The 18,416-nt window shown below is 30.7% G+C and overlaps 2 protein-coding genes across 3 annotated transcripts; one reads left to right on the forward strand and one right to left on the reverse strand.

Annotated features, from left to right (window-relative positions):
• The first annotated feature begins 1,396 nt into the window (after positions 1-1,396).
• ATERDJ3A (DNAJ heat shock N-terminal domain-containing protein) lies at positions 1,397-5,518 on the forward strand. The gene is made up of 7 exons (XM_020380119.3): positions 1,397-1,631; positions 2,220-2,275; positions 2,366-2,439; positions 2,949-3,463; positions 3,858-4,196; positions 4,309-4,662; positions 4,982-5,518. The coding sequence occupies exons 1-7, from the start codon at positions 1,530-1,532 to the stop codon at positions 5,273-5,275; spliced, it is 1,734 nt and encodes a 577-aa protein (XP_020235708.1). The 5' UTR covers positions 1,397-1,529; the 3' UTR covers positions 5,276-5,518.
• Positions 5,519-7,883: 2,365 nt separating this feature from the next.
• On the reverse strand, positions 7,884-13,841 carry LOC109815408 (uncharacterized). Of its 2 annotated transcripts, XM_083072833.1 has the most exons (7): positions 13,699-13,841; positions 11,718-12,343; positions 11,504-11,630; positions 11,118-11,399; positions 10,934-11,035; positions 8,337-9,024; positions 7,884-8,206 (listed from the first exon to the last, which is right to left on the reverse strand). In XM_083072833.1, exons 2-6 carry the CDS (start codon positions 12,317-12,319, stop codon positions 8,371-8,373), a joined length of 1,767 nt encoding a protein of 588 aa, XP_082928959.1. In that variant the 5' UTR covers positions 12,320-12,343; positions 13,699-13,841; the 3' UTR covers positions 7,884-8,206; positions 8,337-8,370. The 2 variants fall into 2 exon arrangements, with proteins under 2 accessions (XP_082928959.1, XP_029130611.1); XM_029274778.2 differs by having other exon boundaries at positions 7,884-9,024.
• Between the last annotated feature and the right edge of the window lie 4,575 nt (positions 13,842-18,416).

Consider the following 18,416-nt stretch of genomic DNA (forward strand, 5'->3'; position numbering starts at 1 on the left):
GTTAATATTTAATATATAATACCTTAAATTAAATATAATTATTTAATATTAATATTAATTTATATATATATATATATTAAATATTAATATTAAATAATTATATTTAATTTAAGGTATTATAAATTAAATATTAATATTATATATATATATATATATATATATACACGTATTAAAAAAAAATTAATGTGCCCAGAACGGCCCGTTTCGAAAGTGGAACGGCCGTTCTGGGGTTATAAAGTACTACGCAAAGGCCAAAAGTGGAACGTCCCGTTCCAAAAGTGGAACGGCCCGTTCCAAAAGTGGAACGGCCCGTTCCAAAATTGGAACGGCCCGTTCTGCTTTCTTATTTTTCTCATAACATGCATTTTTGGAACGGGCCGTTCCGGGGCCGTTCCGATTTTCACTAGCAGCGAAAATACCCTGCATAATCGATTATGTGGCCAATCGATTATGCTCCTTCGTTGAACGTGAATCCTCTGCTGCATGGCACATGCATGGGAGGGGCATTTTTGGATTTTCACAAATCCTACGTGTCTTTCACCTCTTTTCTTCCCTCTCGTGCGAGGAGAGCAACAGTGCTTCTCCTCGCTTTTCTTCGCCTTTCCATCGTCGCAAATCGGTAGAAACAAACGTCAACTTTTCTCGCCTTTCGTTGCTCGTAAACAGTAAATCACCCGAAACAAGCACTACGTATATAGGTGGTGTGATGCATCATGACATTTTTGGTTCTCTGCACACTACAACAAGGAGCCTACAAACCTGCATGCATGCTACATCATGACCCTGCAAGGAGGTGACCATTGCATAGAAGGCGTCAAGTCCCCTGACGTGTTCATCATACACACTACACAAGCCTGTAACCTTATATGGAGGTGACTGTTGCACGAAAGGTGTCAGGCCCCCTGACATGTTCTACATACATTACATGGAAGATATCATGTCCCGTGACATCTTTCACTTCAGAGTTTTTGCATGTAGTGTATCACCAATTGTAACGTTTTTTGCGTGCATGCAAGACATTGGAGTCAATGATGTTTCTGCGTATTCACGTAACTAAAGCAATTTATTTTAATAAATTATTTCTTAAATAATTTGTTTTAAAAATTAATTTTTTATTTTATTTTATTGAGGTGAAAAAGCCGTTATTTATCCATTACTCATATAACTTTTCTTTGTTTTTTTTATTTAACAAAATAGAGAAATACACCAAGTACCTCTTCTCCACGGGTCATCATAATTAAGGAATTGCTTTTTATACTAAGAAGTCAATTACAGCATATTTAGTTTTTTTAAAAAAATTGTAACTCAAAGAAGAAATTGTTTTGCTATGGATGACATGAGATGTTGGAAAGTCTGAAATCTGATTGGCCAACACTCGTGGTGATACATGACAGTGCCACGTGTACTAAAGGCCTTAACCTCGAAGCATCTCGACCCTCTCCCGCGAATTCTATTTACACGCTAACAGCGCCATTCCGTCACCGTTACCGATTTCAAACTCTCCTCCGGCGACATATTTGGATCCCATTATGAGGACCCCTTTGCCCTCTACTCGGTTCATCTTCGTGGCCTCGCTCTGTTTCCTCGCAAGCTTATCACAATTCGAGGCCAAAACCATCGACCCCTACAAGGTTAGAATACAACACTTTCGTTTTTTTTTTTTTTTTTTTTTTTTTTTTTTTTTTCTAGTTTAGTTGAATTTGTGGTGAAAATGGTGGAAAGCTGTTGAATTTGTGTTATTTTAAAAGGATTGATTGGTGGATTAGTTGCATTGCATTGCATTACATTCTTGGGAAATGGGAATTTGGTACCCTGCTTAAATTTTGGCTGCTATATTGAATACTCAATTTGGGTTCTTTTTAAAGTTGATGAATTTGGGGGTTCATTTGGGAAATTGGGGTTTCGGCTCACCTGATTTTGACTTTTGTTAATCACATTACCAAAGTTTGGTTTTTGCTTCTTGGCTTGATCGTATCAAGCAATGGCAATCTTGTTCTGTCAATGTGTGTGTGTATTTAAATTGAAGATATTCGCCTACAAGTTTTTGTCTTCACTTGGATTGTAAGTTCAGAATCTGAATGAGTAAAGGTTGATATTTTTCTGTTTCAAGCGACATCAAGAATCAAGATGGAGAGAGAAAAGGGATTTTTATGTATATATATATGTTTTTTTTTGTTTTTTAGTGCATGAACTGATTGTACATTCTTCAATTTTATCAGGTTCTTGGGGTTGATAAAAATGCAAGTCAGCGGGAAATACAGAAGGCATTTCACAAGTATGTAAACTTGGTATTCTTGTTTGTTACGTTTCATCATATAAATCCAATATGATTTTCTTTATTGACTTGACTCATTTTGTTTTTCAGACTCTCTCTCCAGTATCACCCTGACAAGAACAAAGCCAAGAGTGCACAAGAGAAGTTTTCTCAGATCAATAACGGTATTGAAAGTTGCCCTATCTCACTCCTACTCCTACCTACCCATCCTCACATACACGAACTCATTTACTGGAACAGAGAATTGATACTATACTCCCTCTGTTCTCTATTTATGTATAGTAAAGACATTAGTTATATACATTAAATTACTAATTTTATAATATTTTTTCTAAATTACCCATCTCATAAATGGCAAAAAGAACTAGTGCAATTGAAACCTTTAAAAGAGGGATATTTTAGAAGAAGTAGCATTAAATGAGATAAAATAGTTGAAATTTGTTCATATTGAAAATTAAAAATGTTTGTTTTTTTCTTCTTTATAATAGATAACAGATGGAGTAATTAATTATGGTTTAATTACCCTTTTGGTTTCTATAGTTTCACACATTCTACATTTTAGTCCTTATAGTTAAAAACATTCCATTTTAGTTTGTATTCATATTATTTTAGTTGCTATCCACCTTTACCTTGTGTGAGGATATTCATGTGTGTATTTCTTTTCTTTCAACAGCATATGAGATTTTATCGGATGAAGAGAAGAGAAAGAATTATGACATGTATGGAGATGAGAAAGGAAATCCTGGATTTCAAGGTGGCCATCCTGGAGGCCAGGGTGGATATACTTATTTTACAGGGGGTGGTCCTGGACAAGGCAATTTTAACTTCAAACCTGGGGGGGACTGGCAGGGAATGGGTGATCAGGAAGGATCTAAATCATTCTCCTTTTCCTTTGGCAGCTCGGGTGATTCAAATCCTTTTGGATTTGGTTTGGATGATCTTTTTGGCAGTTTTTTTGGTGGTGGTGGAAAACAGTTTGGTGGTTTTGGCAGTTCAAGTAGTTCTCAATCTGGGTCCAAGAGTTCTCCCAAAAGTCTTAGAGCTATAAATTCAAATATCTACAAGAAAGAAATAGAAAGTGCAGGGATGACTTGGCTTTTGTTATCTTATATACCATCATCAAAGAATATTCAATACTTTGAGTCCACTATAGAGGAGGTTGCCAGTTCATTGCAAGGAGCTTTGAAGGTTCTTATTTAGTTTTTTATTGGCTTAAAGTATATATATTCAGTATTTGCAAATATGGCTGAATTTGGTTTTAGTTCTTTAGTTTTATTTTTTTGCTGGTTTTGCTCCTTCATAAATTTAATTTTTCTTTTGAAAATGGTTCCTCAGTGTTGGCATGACATGCCCATACTGCATGTTATATCAGTCATTTTGAAACAACATTTTAGGTGCATATTACATCATCACTAAGTGGTGATAATGAAGACTAGGAAAAAAAAAAAAAAAACTTTTGTAGGGATAAAATAAAGTTTAGCCATATTTACATGAATTAAAACATATTTTATCCTTTTGTAATTTTTCATTTCATTGATTGTTTTGGAGTTGGCATGGTTTACATATCTCTTTTGCGTAACAGGTTGGAAGCATTAACTGTGAAAAGGAAGACTCATTCTGTAAAGAGCTTGGCATATATCCACGTAGAGCTCCAAGGATTTTTGCTTTTTCTTACAAGGAGAATGAAAAAGGTTCTTTGGTGGAGTACAGTGGAGACTTGGGTGTTAAGAATTTGAAGTCTTTCTGTCAAGAACACTTGCCAAGGTTTTCAAAACGAACTGACTTGAATCATGTTGATCAATACAGCACTACTGCCAAGTTGCCTAGGGTGCTGCTTCTCTCCACCAAGAAAGACACTCCTGTAATTTGGCGTGTTCTTAGTGGCTTGTATCACAACCGCATTACTTTCAGTGATGCAGAGGTATGTAAATGCTGGTTGTGAAACACATTCTTTTTCTCTGTTAATTTCTTTCTTAAGACATATAGTGAAAGCCTTGTACTTTTTCTAAAGGGTAAGTTTTAATGATTTGTAGGTTCATGATGTTTCTGATCCAAGAGTGAAAGTTCTAGGAGTTGATGCACTTCCAGCTATTGTAGGTTGGCTACCTAATGGAAAAAAGCTTGTTCTGAAAACTGGGATTTCTGTAAAAGATTTAAAATCTGCAGTTCTTGATCTTAGTAACACACTTGATTATTTTGAAAAAGTAAGTAAAAAGGAAGCATCAGGTCAGGCTAAGAAGGCACAAACTGATTCAGATGAGGGACGCATACCATTACTTTCTCGGTCAAACTTTGAGGCTCTTTGTGGTGAGAAAACTCCAGTCTGCATAATTGGTGCCTTCAGATCTTCTAAAGCTAAAGAAAAGCTAGAATCAATCCTCTCTTTGGTAAGTGTACATTTCATGTACTTGGCCCATTTGGATATAAACTTTTTCAGAAGAATTTGAAGAAAAAAATAAAAAGAGAAAATAAAATAATTTTTTTCATAAGTTTAAATTAACTTATATATAAATTAATTTGTAGAAATTTTCTTATATAATTTTTTCAAAATTTTATTTTTAACTTGTACATAAACTAATTTTAACTGTAAAAGTTAATTTCACTTTTTGTTTCTCGTATTTCTGAATAAGTTTATCTAATCAGATTGTGTATGTTATGTTTTTCTTGTGCAACGTCTTAAAAGTGAGCATTGGTGAAACTTTTCAGGTCTCTCAGAAATCTTTGTCAAGACGACCGAATCATGGATCCAGCAGTTCTAGGGACTCAATTTCCTATGCTCTCTTGGATGCTGCAAAGCAACAGTCATTTCTAAATGCATTTGATAAAAAAGGTTTTAAATCATCAAATCAGTTGTTAATTGCCTACAAACCTCGGAGAGGGAAGTACAGTGTATTTATGGATGAAATGAGCATAGAAGAGATAGAGAATTTCATCAGTTCTGTTCTCAGTGGAGATATACCCTTCAGAGAAACACGTAGGAAGCCTGTACTCGAGCATTAGATGACCATAAACCTGGGTTTTGCACTGTTTTGGCTGCATGCCCATGTACATACATAGTCAAGAGATATATAAAATCTTGTTTTTTTGATACTATCAAGAATACAGATGATCTAAGATTCCAAGTAGGATGGGATGAGGATAACAGCAAATCGGATATTATTATTGTTGATCCATGCTTGTTCTTCCTCAAGGATGCTTCATTCATCTAGCTTTTACAGATAATATTATTAGTATATTAATATATTGTTGTTAGTATTTTAAAATTATATAATTGTTGACTTATTTAAATTATGTAGATTATAATTATCATTATTTATGTATTAAATAATATATATTTATTATTACTAAATATTTTTTTATATATATTGTTAATATTAATTTTTAATAATATTATTAGTATATTTATATATAACTTATTTTAATAAATATAATTCACTAGTGTCACGTTGGAAAAAAAAACTATTAGGATTTTAACGAAATGCAGATGGAAAGACTAAAACTTCAAAATTATAATAACTGGGAGATTTAATTCTACTCGATTAAAGGTTGAAATTGCACAATTTCTGCATATGAAGGACTAAAGGTACATTTGTATCCAAACTTGTTATTTACAATATTCATTAGATACATCTCTCATCTTTATTTTTGGCATATAAAATTATTTAAATGCTTTATCCTTTTTTTTTTTCTCAAGTTACTTTTGAGATTTTACACATTTATTCTTTCGCATCTTCAAAGTTCAAACCCTTCTCTGTCTCTCTCTTTTTTTTTTTTTTTTTTTTAACCAAATAGGCCCTAATCCTTAAATGATTTAGATAGATTTGATCGCAGTTGGAGTGCCATCATATCTGAGTTTTATATATATATATATATATATATATATACACGGGGAATGCTAATATACTCTCACATATTTTTTAGTTAGATTATGTTAGCAATCTACACCAAAATTTTAAGACAAAAAAATCATTAATTTCTTTTGATTTGGTTAATTTGTATAAAGGATATTATAATAATTTAATATAATTTTTTTTTAAAAATAAAATATTTTCTCTCTTTTATTAACTTCATTCTCCAACTCATTTTTTTTATTAATTAGTTTTTTATTTGTTCAGAGAGAGAGAAGGGAGACATCATGAAATGTGAGAGAAAAGAAAATTTAATAAGAGACATAAATGAGTTAAAGAAGGAATTTAATAAGAAAGAGAAATGGGTTGGAAAGCAAATTTAATATGAGAGAGAAATGATTTAGATAAATGAGTTAAATTTTGGTGTAAATTGCTAACATACTTCAACTAAAAAATAGGTGGGAGTATATTAGCATTCCCCTATATATATATATATATATATATGAGGGATCCTTTTACTCTAGGAGTAAATCTACCTAGACTTACTCCGTTCAATAACTCATATTCTATATCAAATTTCAACGATCCAGCCATTTAATTTAAAGTTCTTAATGTATAGATCAAATCTGCAAAGTTTTAAAAAATTTAAAAATTATTTGATACTTGATTTCATTAATTCGAATCAATGTATAAAATAATTTTATAATTATCCGTCAATTTGAATTTAATAAAATGAAGTATCAAATGATTTTCAAAATTTTAAATTATTGAACGGAGTAAGTCTACTTACTGATGGAGTAAAAGAATCTCTCCTCATATATATATATATATAGAAGAGAGTTCAAACGACACCGGTATAACTTTTATTAAGTGTTACACCGCTCAATAACTTTATACTCCCTCCGTTTTTTTTTCATAGTCGTGTTGTCAGAGTTTGTTATTTTTTTTCATTGTCATATTACTAAAATCAATGAGTTATTAATTTTTTTCTTCTATTTTTACCCTTGATAATTAATACATGTTTCCTGAACAATGTGTGTATTTATTTTTAATGTCTACCTAATTTTTCTCCAACTACTCATATAAAGTTAATGTGCATTTATAAGAGCAATATGTTCCCAACAAAATACTATAAAAAACAAAAAAAAAAGGACAACTATTTAATGGAGTAGTTCAACAGTCTAAAAAATGCAAAAAAAAATAAAGGGTAAAATTGAAAAGTAAGTAATAAACATTTTTGAAAACTAAAATATCAATGATTTCCTTAAATCCCGTGCAAAACCTTAAACGACTATGAAAAAAAAACGGAGGGAGTATTAATTATAAATTTTATAAATCCAACCGTTAGATTGAAAGTTCATATCACTTAGATCATATATACAAAATTTTATATTAATCCAAGATAATTTAATACTTCATTCTTATAAAACAAAGTTGACGTAATATATTCATTTGAAAATATACTAAAATATGAACACTTTGATCACCTTTAAATTGTTCAATTTTAACAAAATTTGATATACACATATAAAGTGATATGAATTTTCAATCTAACGGTTAGATTTACAAAATTTGCAATTAATATAAAATTATTAGATTTACAAAATTTGCAATTAATATAAAATTATTGAGCGGTGTCATTTGAGCCCTCCTCATATAGATATATTTTATATTATACACTTTAAACGTTCTATAATACTCTTTCCACAATTTTAATACCCTAATTTTTAATTTCAGAGTATATAATAACATGCCAAATATTGATTGAGTAAAAGAATCCAGTTATATTGGCCCAAATCAAGTTGCCGTAAAAATAATAATGACATGCTAGTGTTAAGTGTTGAAGGATACTGAATTAGGAACGTGAATTTGGTAGCAACTGCAGGAACCCTCTGCTCCAAAAAAAATAAAGGTCTAATTGGAATCCATCACTATGCCAGTACTGTACAGTATACTTCTTGCCTAGCCTAAGGTCTAGTGCTAAAATGTGCTAAAAGACAGAAGTTGAAAGAAAAAGTAAAAATTTCTGCAAGATGTAGCAACAAGCTGAAGCAGATAACTACGGCTCTGAGCCGACCATGCCCTGCATCATAATAAAAGAAAAAATGAAGACATTACATCCAACCAGATAGAGTATGTTAAGGCAACACATCTCTTTCAAAACAAATAAAGAAATTACAACCAACTGAATAAAGTATGTTAAGGCAGCAAACCTCTTTAAAAAAATGCAGCAAGAAATCAAATACCCTATCCAGTATGATCACTAATGGTATCACTGTCATCACTAACAGTGTCACTGTCATCGTCATCATTTACACCGCTGTGTTGAGGTGATGAAGATGGATGAGAAAAAGAACCAACAAGTCCTAAGTGTTGCCTTAAAGCTGCTACTTGGTTTTTGGTCTCAGTCAACTCCTGTCTCATGTCTAGCATCTCTTGTTCGTGTCTATGTAGTGCTTCATTTAATGCCTTAATCTGATTTCTTAAAACATCAACCTCCTCTGAATTTGCGGAAAGCTTCATTGTTTGACTTCTGGATGTAAATGTTTTGCCAATGAATCCTTGTTTTTTGGTCTGAGTCGATTCCTGTCTCATCTTTAGTTTCTTCTTTTCTTGCTTTTGTAGTGATTCATCATTTAATGCCTGAATCTGATTTCTTAAAACATCAACCTCCTCTGAATTAGCAGAAAGCTTTATTGGTTGACTTGAGGATGTAAATAATGTTTTGTCTATGGATCCAAGGCCAAAGATCCTCCTTTTTTTCTTTCCAACTGAAGCTACCGATATATCAAAGTCTAAAGGCATATGATCTATGGACTGTTGACTATCAACTCCATCCTCCCCCGAATTAAATGTTGAACTCTGAGAAGATAACTCAAGTTTCCTCTGTTCAGAATTCTCCTACATCATAGTAAAATAGTAACATGAGTAAAATATCATCTTTTCAGATCAAATATTAACATAAAACTAAAGGTTTATAGCAACAAACAAGCATTATAATTTTGAAAAAAAGGGACAAATATAATTCTATATTTTATCATGTCATGAGTCAAGATGATTGTGGTATAACAAAAGGGGCACCAGTATCAGGTCAGACCAAACATACTTAAATGTGTCATTGGCTCAGAGTAGAAAAGGTTAGTTCATCCCTTCAAGAATCACACATCTATGTGTATATACATATTGACAATATGCTGCTCAAAAAGATAACCAAATGTCCATGTGTACCTGCCCAGGGGGTATTCAAATAGCACGTTATTCAATAAATGCATGTGTTCTAAATGTTATGAGGGGCTGATAAAATTGGATCTGCCTCGTAACATCGGATCTGCTCTGCATATAGTTAGAATCTAAAGAACAGCAAATTAAGTAAATAAAGGCTTAGTAGAATGGAACAACAAATAGAATAAAGAGGTTACTTTTTGTCGAATCTCCAGACCTATATCACAAATGAATCAGGACTATTGTGTCATAATCTTTGGTGGAACTTCTACCATGGAGGTTTAACGCCAATTTTTGCTCTATTTAATCATTAAGCTATCCAAATCAGAGTCCTATAATGTTAGCTATTATTTATTCATGAAGCTCCCATCATGTGGATTATGGTATCAACTCTGCCAAACTTGTATAATGTACTAATAGAAATTAGAAAAAAATTTATTACGCATGTAGTGTAGTGACTATGTCTTCATTTATTTTGATCATTATGAAAAGTACAACGAAAGAAAGAAATGAATGGACACTAACTCCTAACTCTCCTAATAAAAGCAATTTGCATGGTGTCTACCATCAATAACTGAGAAAGACCAAAGGGACAAGAATTCCAAAAAAATAAGGATGCATCATTGGAGACTCCATATTTTGTCATCCAATCCGCACACTGATTTCCCTATCTTAAAATATGTTGAAAAGAAGGTTGTCATTCTTTATCCATGAATGTGTAAATAACATTAACGAATGTACCATGAGGATGCCAAGTAGAACCTATGTCTTCATTTAACTATTGCTTAAGCCTAGAACTAACTTAGTAAAGTTTTTTTTTTGGTGGTGACATGGAAAAGGTTTGAACCTTAGATATTTACTTCAGCATAAGACATCCTTGACTCTTGACACACCCAGAGATGCACATGCTTATGGGCAACTGTTGAATCCAATATTATTTTTTCTGGCAAAAGGATTAAAATATGCAAGCACACTTTTTTCATTCACTCGAATTCTTAGTTTCTCATTTTTTCTATCTGCATGAATATGGAGTGTAAAGATTCATAAAGAATCTATACATATTGAAGTAGATAGAAAGGATTAAATTTTCCCAAAGATTTATCAGTGCGGGGAAATTTAGAGTACCATAAAAAAAGTTATATCACTTTGGTCCAATGCTCTACTTATATGACCTAAGCTAATTGCTGGAACCCTCAGTTTGCCGATGGGGACCTCAACCATAAATAACATACCCAGAATAAGATCTACATATTAAGGGTGCTCAGTCGAGGGCTTTAGCATGGCAATACGAACGCTGCATGTGCATAAGAATCAAATGCACCAAAAATTAATCAATGCACAATTCCATGAGAAATTTTCTAAGTACATTTTTTTAGTCGTGAAAACCAAATCCTAGAGACACTACAACTATTCGATTTATTATTAATCTTTTGGTTAGTGCACCTTATGCCGGAAAATGCTTAATTTCTTAAAAACAAAGAAGAATTACAACATTGACATTGGCAAAAATTTGCAACATAACGTTGAGATTATAACCAAAATAAAAAATAAAACAAGTCTCAAATGCATTCATTAGTATAACACTTACATAAGCGGATTCTGCCTGAGGACCCACCCAACTATGATCCTTTTTTCGATGAGTATGAAAATAAAACTCAGCCAATGATGGATCTGTCTCTTTAGCCTCCTTCTGTAATAAATGAAAACAGAAACTTTAATATCAATTAATTTTGAAACCTAAATAATTAAATAAAATAGTAAATTAATAGTACCATTCTCTTCCAATGCAAATGATGAGGAATTGATCCACCAGTGTGAAGAGATGCACCATCCATAGACTCACGGTTTCTTTTATTTATTTCATACTTGTTTTTGAAACTTGAGGACTCCCAATGTGCCTTCAATTGTGCCCACACACCATCTTCCATCCAAGTTGGTTTCTGATTTAAATTTTTTCGGACTTCTTGCATTAATTGAGACATTTTAGCTGAACCCATTTTCTCAAAGTTGCACCGCACCATATCCTTATATTGAGGTGACCATGTAAACTTTGACTACATTGTTTGACAAGAATGAAAAAAATGATTAAATTAGACACATTTTAAAAAATTAATATGAAAAATATAACATCTTTAATCAAACATTGAAATTTGATTACCTTAAATATGTTAAACCACGAATCTCTTTGACCTATAGATAACTGCTTCCATGATGGTTTTGCTTCCTCCATGTTAGTACGTATAATTGAAGCTATCATCCCAATTACCAACTTATGATGATCAAACCTATGTAAAACAACAAAAATTGATGAATAATTAAAAATCAAAATAATTAAAAATCATATAACATGCTAAGAAAATAAGAAGACCTACCCATCCCCTTCTGGGAATATCATGATTTTCTCCCGATTAATGCCTCCATTGACATGAAGAGATGAAGAAGATGGGGTTTCATTGACCATTGGATATTCTTCCATACAAAGGACTTGAATAGGGATATTTTGAGATTGGTTAGATTGAGGTAGAAGTGAAGGTGGAGTAGATTGAGGTTGAGGTTCAGAATGAGTGAGTTCTGTTTGATCATTGAAGCAAGCCTGCGACATGTTTTGTTTAGATTTTAAACTTAACATTGCAATGGCAGCAGAGAACTCTGATGTATTTTTAGACCCGGGCAGCACTGAATGCTCAACATCATCATTAATATGAGGAACTTTCTCTCCGTGGAATATCCAATATAAATATCTAGGTGTAAACCCCCTTTTAAGAATATGAGCATTTACTTCGTTTGGGGTTAAAAGCTTCTTATTTTTGCATAGCTTACATGGACACCTTATTACACCCTCACTTAAATACTTTGGTTGCCGACAAGCAAAATCAATAAACTCTTTGACGCCTTTCATAAATGCAGTTGTATAACGCCTTCGACCACGAAAAAGCCTATTATACATCCATGTTCGGTGTGTAGGCATTTCCATTTTTAGCCCAACTCCAATATTACTCTATGATAAGTATTTTTCAAATGTTAGAAAATAAAAAGCAGGATAAGAAACATGAATGAATCAATCAAACAACAAAAAACTCAACCTTCAATTATATATAGTATTCAAGAAAAAATCTCATTCAACAAGGTATTTTTTAAACTTGAATAATAGTTTAGTCAATAAATCTCAATATTTAATTTTACAAATTTTATTGGCATCTTTTTGCATTGGTATCCAAGTGCACAAGATGAACATGATGACATCACATCTATCAAATCAAGTATTCACCTAGAGGTCAAAATGAAATGCAACAAACCAATATTTAATCAAATTTAAGATACGACATTTAACTTGTGCCTATTAATCAAGTAAAGAAAAAATATCTTCCTAAACTATCCAAATTGGACAATTCAATATTCAATACAATGATTAGTACTTTAATCAATTATACTTGATCATTATATTAAATCTCATACGAGAAATTAAAGATTGCTCTAATTTATCTTAAATGAGAAACAACACAATTGAACATACAACATACATTTGAACATTTATACCTAAAAACCATTAAGAAAATGAACAACATATAATAATATTTAATAATAAATACACATTAATAAGAATTTAAATACTTCCCAAGAGTTGAACTCCCCAAGAGTTTCCAAACACAGTCACAACGCAAGCTAGTTGCTACACCAAGACCAAGGTGAGGTGCACAAACCCAATGATATATAAAAATAATAAAATCGCTATCAACACAAAACTAATTTCCTAATTTAAAGAATGGCATTTCCTAATTTCCCTGATTCACAAATGGACCTTACACAAAACTACCCGCACAATGAATACAATATCACTCCGGCCTCAGCTCAGGAACATTGAAAATTTACAGATGCATATAAGAATCATCACCAACTGCGGAATTCAATCAAAGAAAACAAAATTTAAAAAAGTAATTAGAGAAACATATTTCCAATTCTAAAGGGCACGAGGATTCTGCTTGCAAAAACACGAGGTTTTCAAAACACAAAAAGATCCTCTGGAAGCAAAAAGAAAAAAATCCATCGGCAATACACCACAAAGAAACCTAATAACAGTCCTAATTAGCGCCGAAATCCAGCCATTTATGCGACGGCATAAACGATGTTTCTCCCTTCGGCAGCTACGTAAATTAAATTAATAACTAAATACTTTGAAATCTTAATCTGAAAATTTGAATAGCTTCGCATAAGTAATCTGACGATTTTCAAATGCGTGTAAGAATCAAATGCACAAAACAAAGAAGGGTCCAGTGGTTCAACAATGCACAAGATGAACTTCGAAATAAAAACCCTAAATCACAGAGCGAGGGTTAAGGTGGCAATGCGAGTTACCTGAAGTGGCTGGAGAACGGTTGAAGCGGCGCTGGAGACGAGGGTTCAATGCTGAGAGTAGCTAAACTGAAACAATGGAAGCAGTTATTATTATTTATGCGATAAACGCAAAAGTGTAAACTGAAACACGAAAGAGAAATATATATATATATATATATATATATATATATATATATATATATATATATATATATATATATGGAGCGTATTAAGTGAGAAGTTTTTATTGTGAGAAGGTAGAAATATAACCCTTAGATTAATTTTCTCTCATTTGACTAAATCTCAAATTTTCTTTCACTTAATTAATCTAAAGGTTATATTTTCACCTTCTCACATTCTCACAATAAAAACTTCTCACTTGATACGCTCCCTATATATATATATATATATAGCTTGCAGTTACAGGGTACAATCGCTGCATTTGAGGCGCGAGTGGGAACTGGAAGTGTGTAATGGGAAACACTCAAGGCAGTGAATTGGATTCGGATCTTGGATTAGAATTTTAAAGAATTATTTTAGTTGAAATTGTATTTTTTTAATTTTAAAAGATTTTGTCAGATTTTTATAATGTTTAAAATTTTGTAGGATTTTATAAGACTTTAAATTATGATTTTAATAAATTTTCCAAGACTTTTAAATCAAGATTTTAATGAATTTTGCGGGACTTTGTGAATTTTGTAGATTTTTGTGAATTTTCGATGTATGATAAGAATTCAATTTTTTTTATAAATTTGAATTTAAAAAGAGTTAAAGATAAAAATAATAAAAAATAATAATATTTAGATAAATAATAATAATAATTTTTCGTAATATCATGTCTCCCTAAATAATATTTATTCACATATTCATAATTATATCAGTCTTCCAAGAATTAACGTATTCTCGCTCTTGTTCCTGAATTTGAATAATAGATTCAAAATTATGATCTCATTAATCGATAATATTAACGATGAAGGTTCTTCCACTAGTTCAATTGAAAATTCATCAAAATGACATTATTTACAAAGAAAGTTATGTAGTGTTGCACATGCTAATACAAGTTATACTTGTGTCTTAAATAAAAATGGAATGTTGGCTTAAAAATTGTGAACCTTTGATTTAAAAATACTAAATATTCTCTCGATCACATTCTTTAAAGATGCATGACGAAGATTGAATAATTCTTTCTCATTTTCAGGGTCATTTACCTTGACCTGCAAAATCTTATAAATGATATCTTACACATCGAAATGAAGCTAAAAATTGACGTTGATTAGGAAATTCACAATCCACCAAAAAAATTTACCTAATTACATACGCAATATGAGGAGGGTTATAATAATACTAGTGTAACTTTTACTAACTATTACACCGCTCAATAACTTTATATTAAATGTAAATTTTGTAAATTCAATCGTTAAATTGAAAGTTCATATTACTTTATATGTGTATATCAAATTTTATTAAAATTGCACAACAACTTCAAGGTAATCAAAGTGTTCATATTTTAATATATTTTAAAATGAATATATTACATCAATTTTGTTTTATAAGAATGAACTATCAAATTATCTTAGATTAATATAAAATTTTGTATATATGATATAAGAGTAAAAAACTTTCAATCTAACGGTTGGATTTACAAAATTCACATTCAATATAAAGTTATTGAACGGTATAATAATTAGTAAAAGTTACACCATGTTATTATAACCCTCCTCATGCAATATATATATATATATATATATATATATATATATATATATATATATATATATATAATATTAGTATAATAATAATAATAATAATTATTATTATTATTATTTAAAGAATAAACATTTACCTTGACCCACTTTAAATCTATTCCTCCTTATTATAGCATCATTTAGTAGCTTAGAATAATGAGTCAAACCTTTCCACCCACTAAGAACGTACATGAACTCCAAATCAAAATTACAAGCAACTAATACATTTGGTGATATTTTTCCATGACGATTACGATAATTACTTACATCTCACCCCCTCACCATTGTTGAAATATGTGTCCAATCAATAACTCTAATGCAATCCTAAAATTTAGCATATATAACACTTCATCGTATGAAAAATATAGATATAGTACTGCCAAATTTAATTATAATTTTTATTGTAAGATAATTAATATATACCTTGAAAATAGGAAAAACCTTGAGCTTTCTCTAATTTTAGTTGGCACAGTTGATCCTGGTTTATCCATCAAAGTAGGTGCTATTGTATTCAAAGCCTTCAAAATCGTGTGAAAATTTTCACTTGTAGCAAATTGTGATCGGCCAAACATGTTACAAATTACACAATATCAAGTATTCTGACCAATTTGTAGGAATGATACAAACATTTCTTCAACACAAATATATCGTGTATCCTCTAGAGGTATTTTTCCCTAAAAATTGCACATAACTTTTGAAACACATCTGGATATACCCTATAAACTTGTCAAAATATTGTAGGATCATCTTTTAATGCTCGGTGTATATAGTCATTTCTTATGTTAATAATTCTTTGTCAATTTAATGGACGCTCAATTTTTTCATTACGTATCATAACTAGAAATTGAATCAACACATGCGTTAATGCATGAATTTCCATTACACATGCGTACATGGCCTCATTAAATTTTTCGTAATCTATCTCTTCGTCACCCATTTCTTCTTCATCTATGTCACTACTTTCATACATGCTTGAATGTGACATTGTACCTATATAAAACAATATAACTAAAAATAATTATATAATAACAAAAATAAAACATGCTAAAATATTTCAATCAAGTACTACCAAAATAACATCAAAACAATATAGTTCCACCATTCCAAAATGTGTTCATACACAACCAAAATATAAAGCAAACACTTCAATCAAGTGCAACCAAAATAACACAAAAACAATATAGTTTGACAAATCCAACATGTGTTCATACATAACCAAATTATAAAGAAAATACTTCAATCAAGTGCACCAAAATAACACCAAAATAATATTGTTCATCCTAGCTTGTACTTTATCCAATTTGAGCGCTCTTCTATTGACATCATCAAGAAAAAGTCTCTTTTTGTGTTAGTATCAAGCAAATCAGTCACCATGTAGCGAGTTTGATCATCCAAATTTGGAATCTCTTTTATAGCACTCCAAATATTTTCCTTTGCCTCTTTGTATCTTTCTCTTTTCTCCATCAAGTTAAACATTTTTTCAAAATTGATGGCTATAGTCTTAATGCCAATAGATAGATTTTCTAAAACTTTGGCTAGAGTGTTGTTCTCAACTGAGTTAGAACTCCCCCATACTTAGGCCTACTCCACTTACGATTAATTGGTTTTTTAGTGTAAACCTCTGAGCATAAAAGGGGTTGAGGTGGTGAAATACTTGGGTAAGGTGATGGAGGCTCGTAAGATGGTTCATAGTGATTTAGTACTATGAATGTATCATTGTTAAGATCATATGAAAAGTTTTCGATCCCAAAATCAACATTTTCTTCTTTGAAAGTTCTAGCATTAATATCATCAGGGTTACTGACATGGAAGTGTGTCCACTAGCAATTCCACCCCCAAGAACAATCTTCAAATCCTCATAATCAACCATACTTTTTTCTCGAAGATTTTTGTGACTTAGGTGAGACTAGAAAAAAAATTCATTATTAATATATTAAAAATAATATAATGCACTAAACTTGTAAACTATTAATATATTTAAAAGATTACGAAGTAATCTCACCTTCAAATATTAGGAAGTCCCTTTTTTATTTTTTATTTTTTATTTTTTTTATTTTACTTTCTTATTTGTGTTAATGAGATTTGAGGAAAATTTGCCGGTGATCGATTTTTTTATAAATAAAATAATCAAAACCAGTAAATAAATTTCGGAATAAGGAGAATATTTACAGGAATTAGTAGTGATTTTTTTTAAAAAAATAGTAAATAAAGTTGCAAGAACTATTCGTGAATTTTCCTATAGATTCTTTTTCAAATTAAAAAGGAAAAATTAAATCCATTTAAAAATTTGCAAGAAATATCTATAAATTTTCCCGTAAATTTCCAAAAACATTATAAAATAATAATAATAAAGAGATATCCAAGTTTTCCCAATGTAAAACGTTGTTTACTTCAAGTGCTAAATGTATGTCTTTGTATAATTTAGTTTTTAAAAGTCTAAAAGCACTTTATTTTTTTACAATCTAGTCCTATATTACTCACATTTAGTTTGTCTGTTAACCAAGTTTAACAAAGGGACTAAAATGTTAGTAATTCTAGACTTTCGGATCTAAATTGTATAAATATTAAAATTTTTATTTTGTTACAATTAATATATAAATATTTAATTTTTTTACCATCGATATATAAATTGGTAATCTTCATTGTCTTCTTACAGTGATAACAAAATCATAAAGGAAACAATTTAAAACAATTATTAAAAGAATGTTGTTAAATAATAATAATATATGAACTATTTTATATTTACAAGCGTAAAAAAAAACATTTCATCATATGTCGGTGAATTTTTTTAAAAATAAATTTAAAATAAATGACAAAAAATAATTGAAAATAAATATGAGAAAGTAGATAACAATGGATGTGAGTAATTTAGGTAGTTAATTAGAAAGTGTAATAAAAATTAATGAAAAAAATGTTTTGAAAGTTATGGAGGTAAAACAGTGTTGATGTTTTATGGGTAGTTTTCAAAAATAATTTTAATTAAAAAAAGCTCAT

Source organism: Cajanus cajan, chromosome 4 (genome assembly GCF_000230855.2).
Source record: "Cajanus cajan strain Asha chromosome 4, NIPB_CcT2T_4, whole genome shotgun sequence".
In the NCBI taxonomy this organism is placed as follows: Eukaryota; Viridiplantae; Streptophyta; class Magnoliopsida; order Fabales; family Fabaceae; genus Cajanus; species Cajanus cajan.

Excerpts from the sequence above, each read along its gene's own strand:
- ATERDJ3A (XM_020380119.3), top strand. The coding sequence starts at position 1,530 with ATGAGGACCCCTTTGCCCTCTACTCGGTTCATCTTCGTGGCCTCGCTC. Across the intron at positions 2,440-2,948 it reads GTTTTCTCAGATCAATAACG|CATATGAGATTTTATCGGAT; the intron begins GTATTGAAAGTT and ends TTCTTTCAACAG. Across the intron at positions 4,663-4,981 it reads TAGAATCAATCCTCTCTTTG|GTCTCTCAGAAATCTTTGTC; the intron begins GTAAGTGTACAT and ends GAAACTTTTCAG.
- LOC109815408 (XM_083072833.1), bottom strand. The coding sequence starts at position 12,319 with ATGGAAATGCCTACACACCGAACATGGATGTATAATAGGCTTTTTCGT. Across the intron at positions 11,631-11,717 it reads ATATTCCCAGAAGGGGATGG|GTTTGATCATCATAAGTTGG; the intron begins GTAGGTCTTCTT and ends TGTTTTACATAG. Across the intron at positions 9,025-10,933 it reads CTCAGGCAGAATCCGCTTAT|GAGAATTCTGAACAGAGGAA; the intron begins GTAAGTGTTATA and ends ACTATGATGTAG.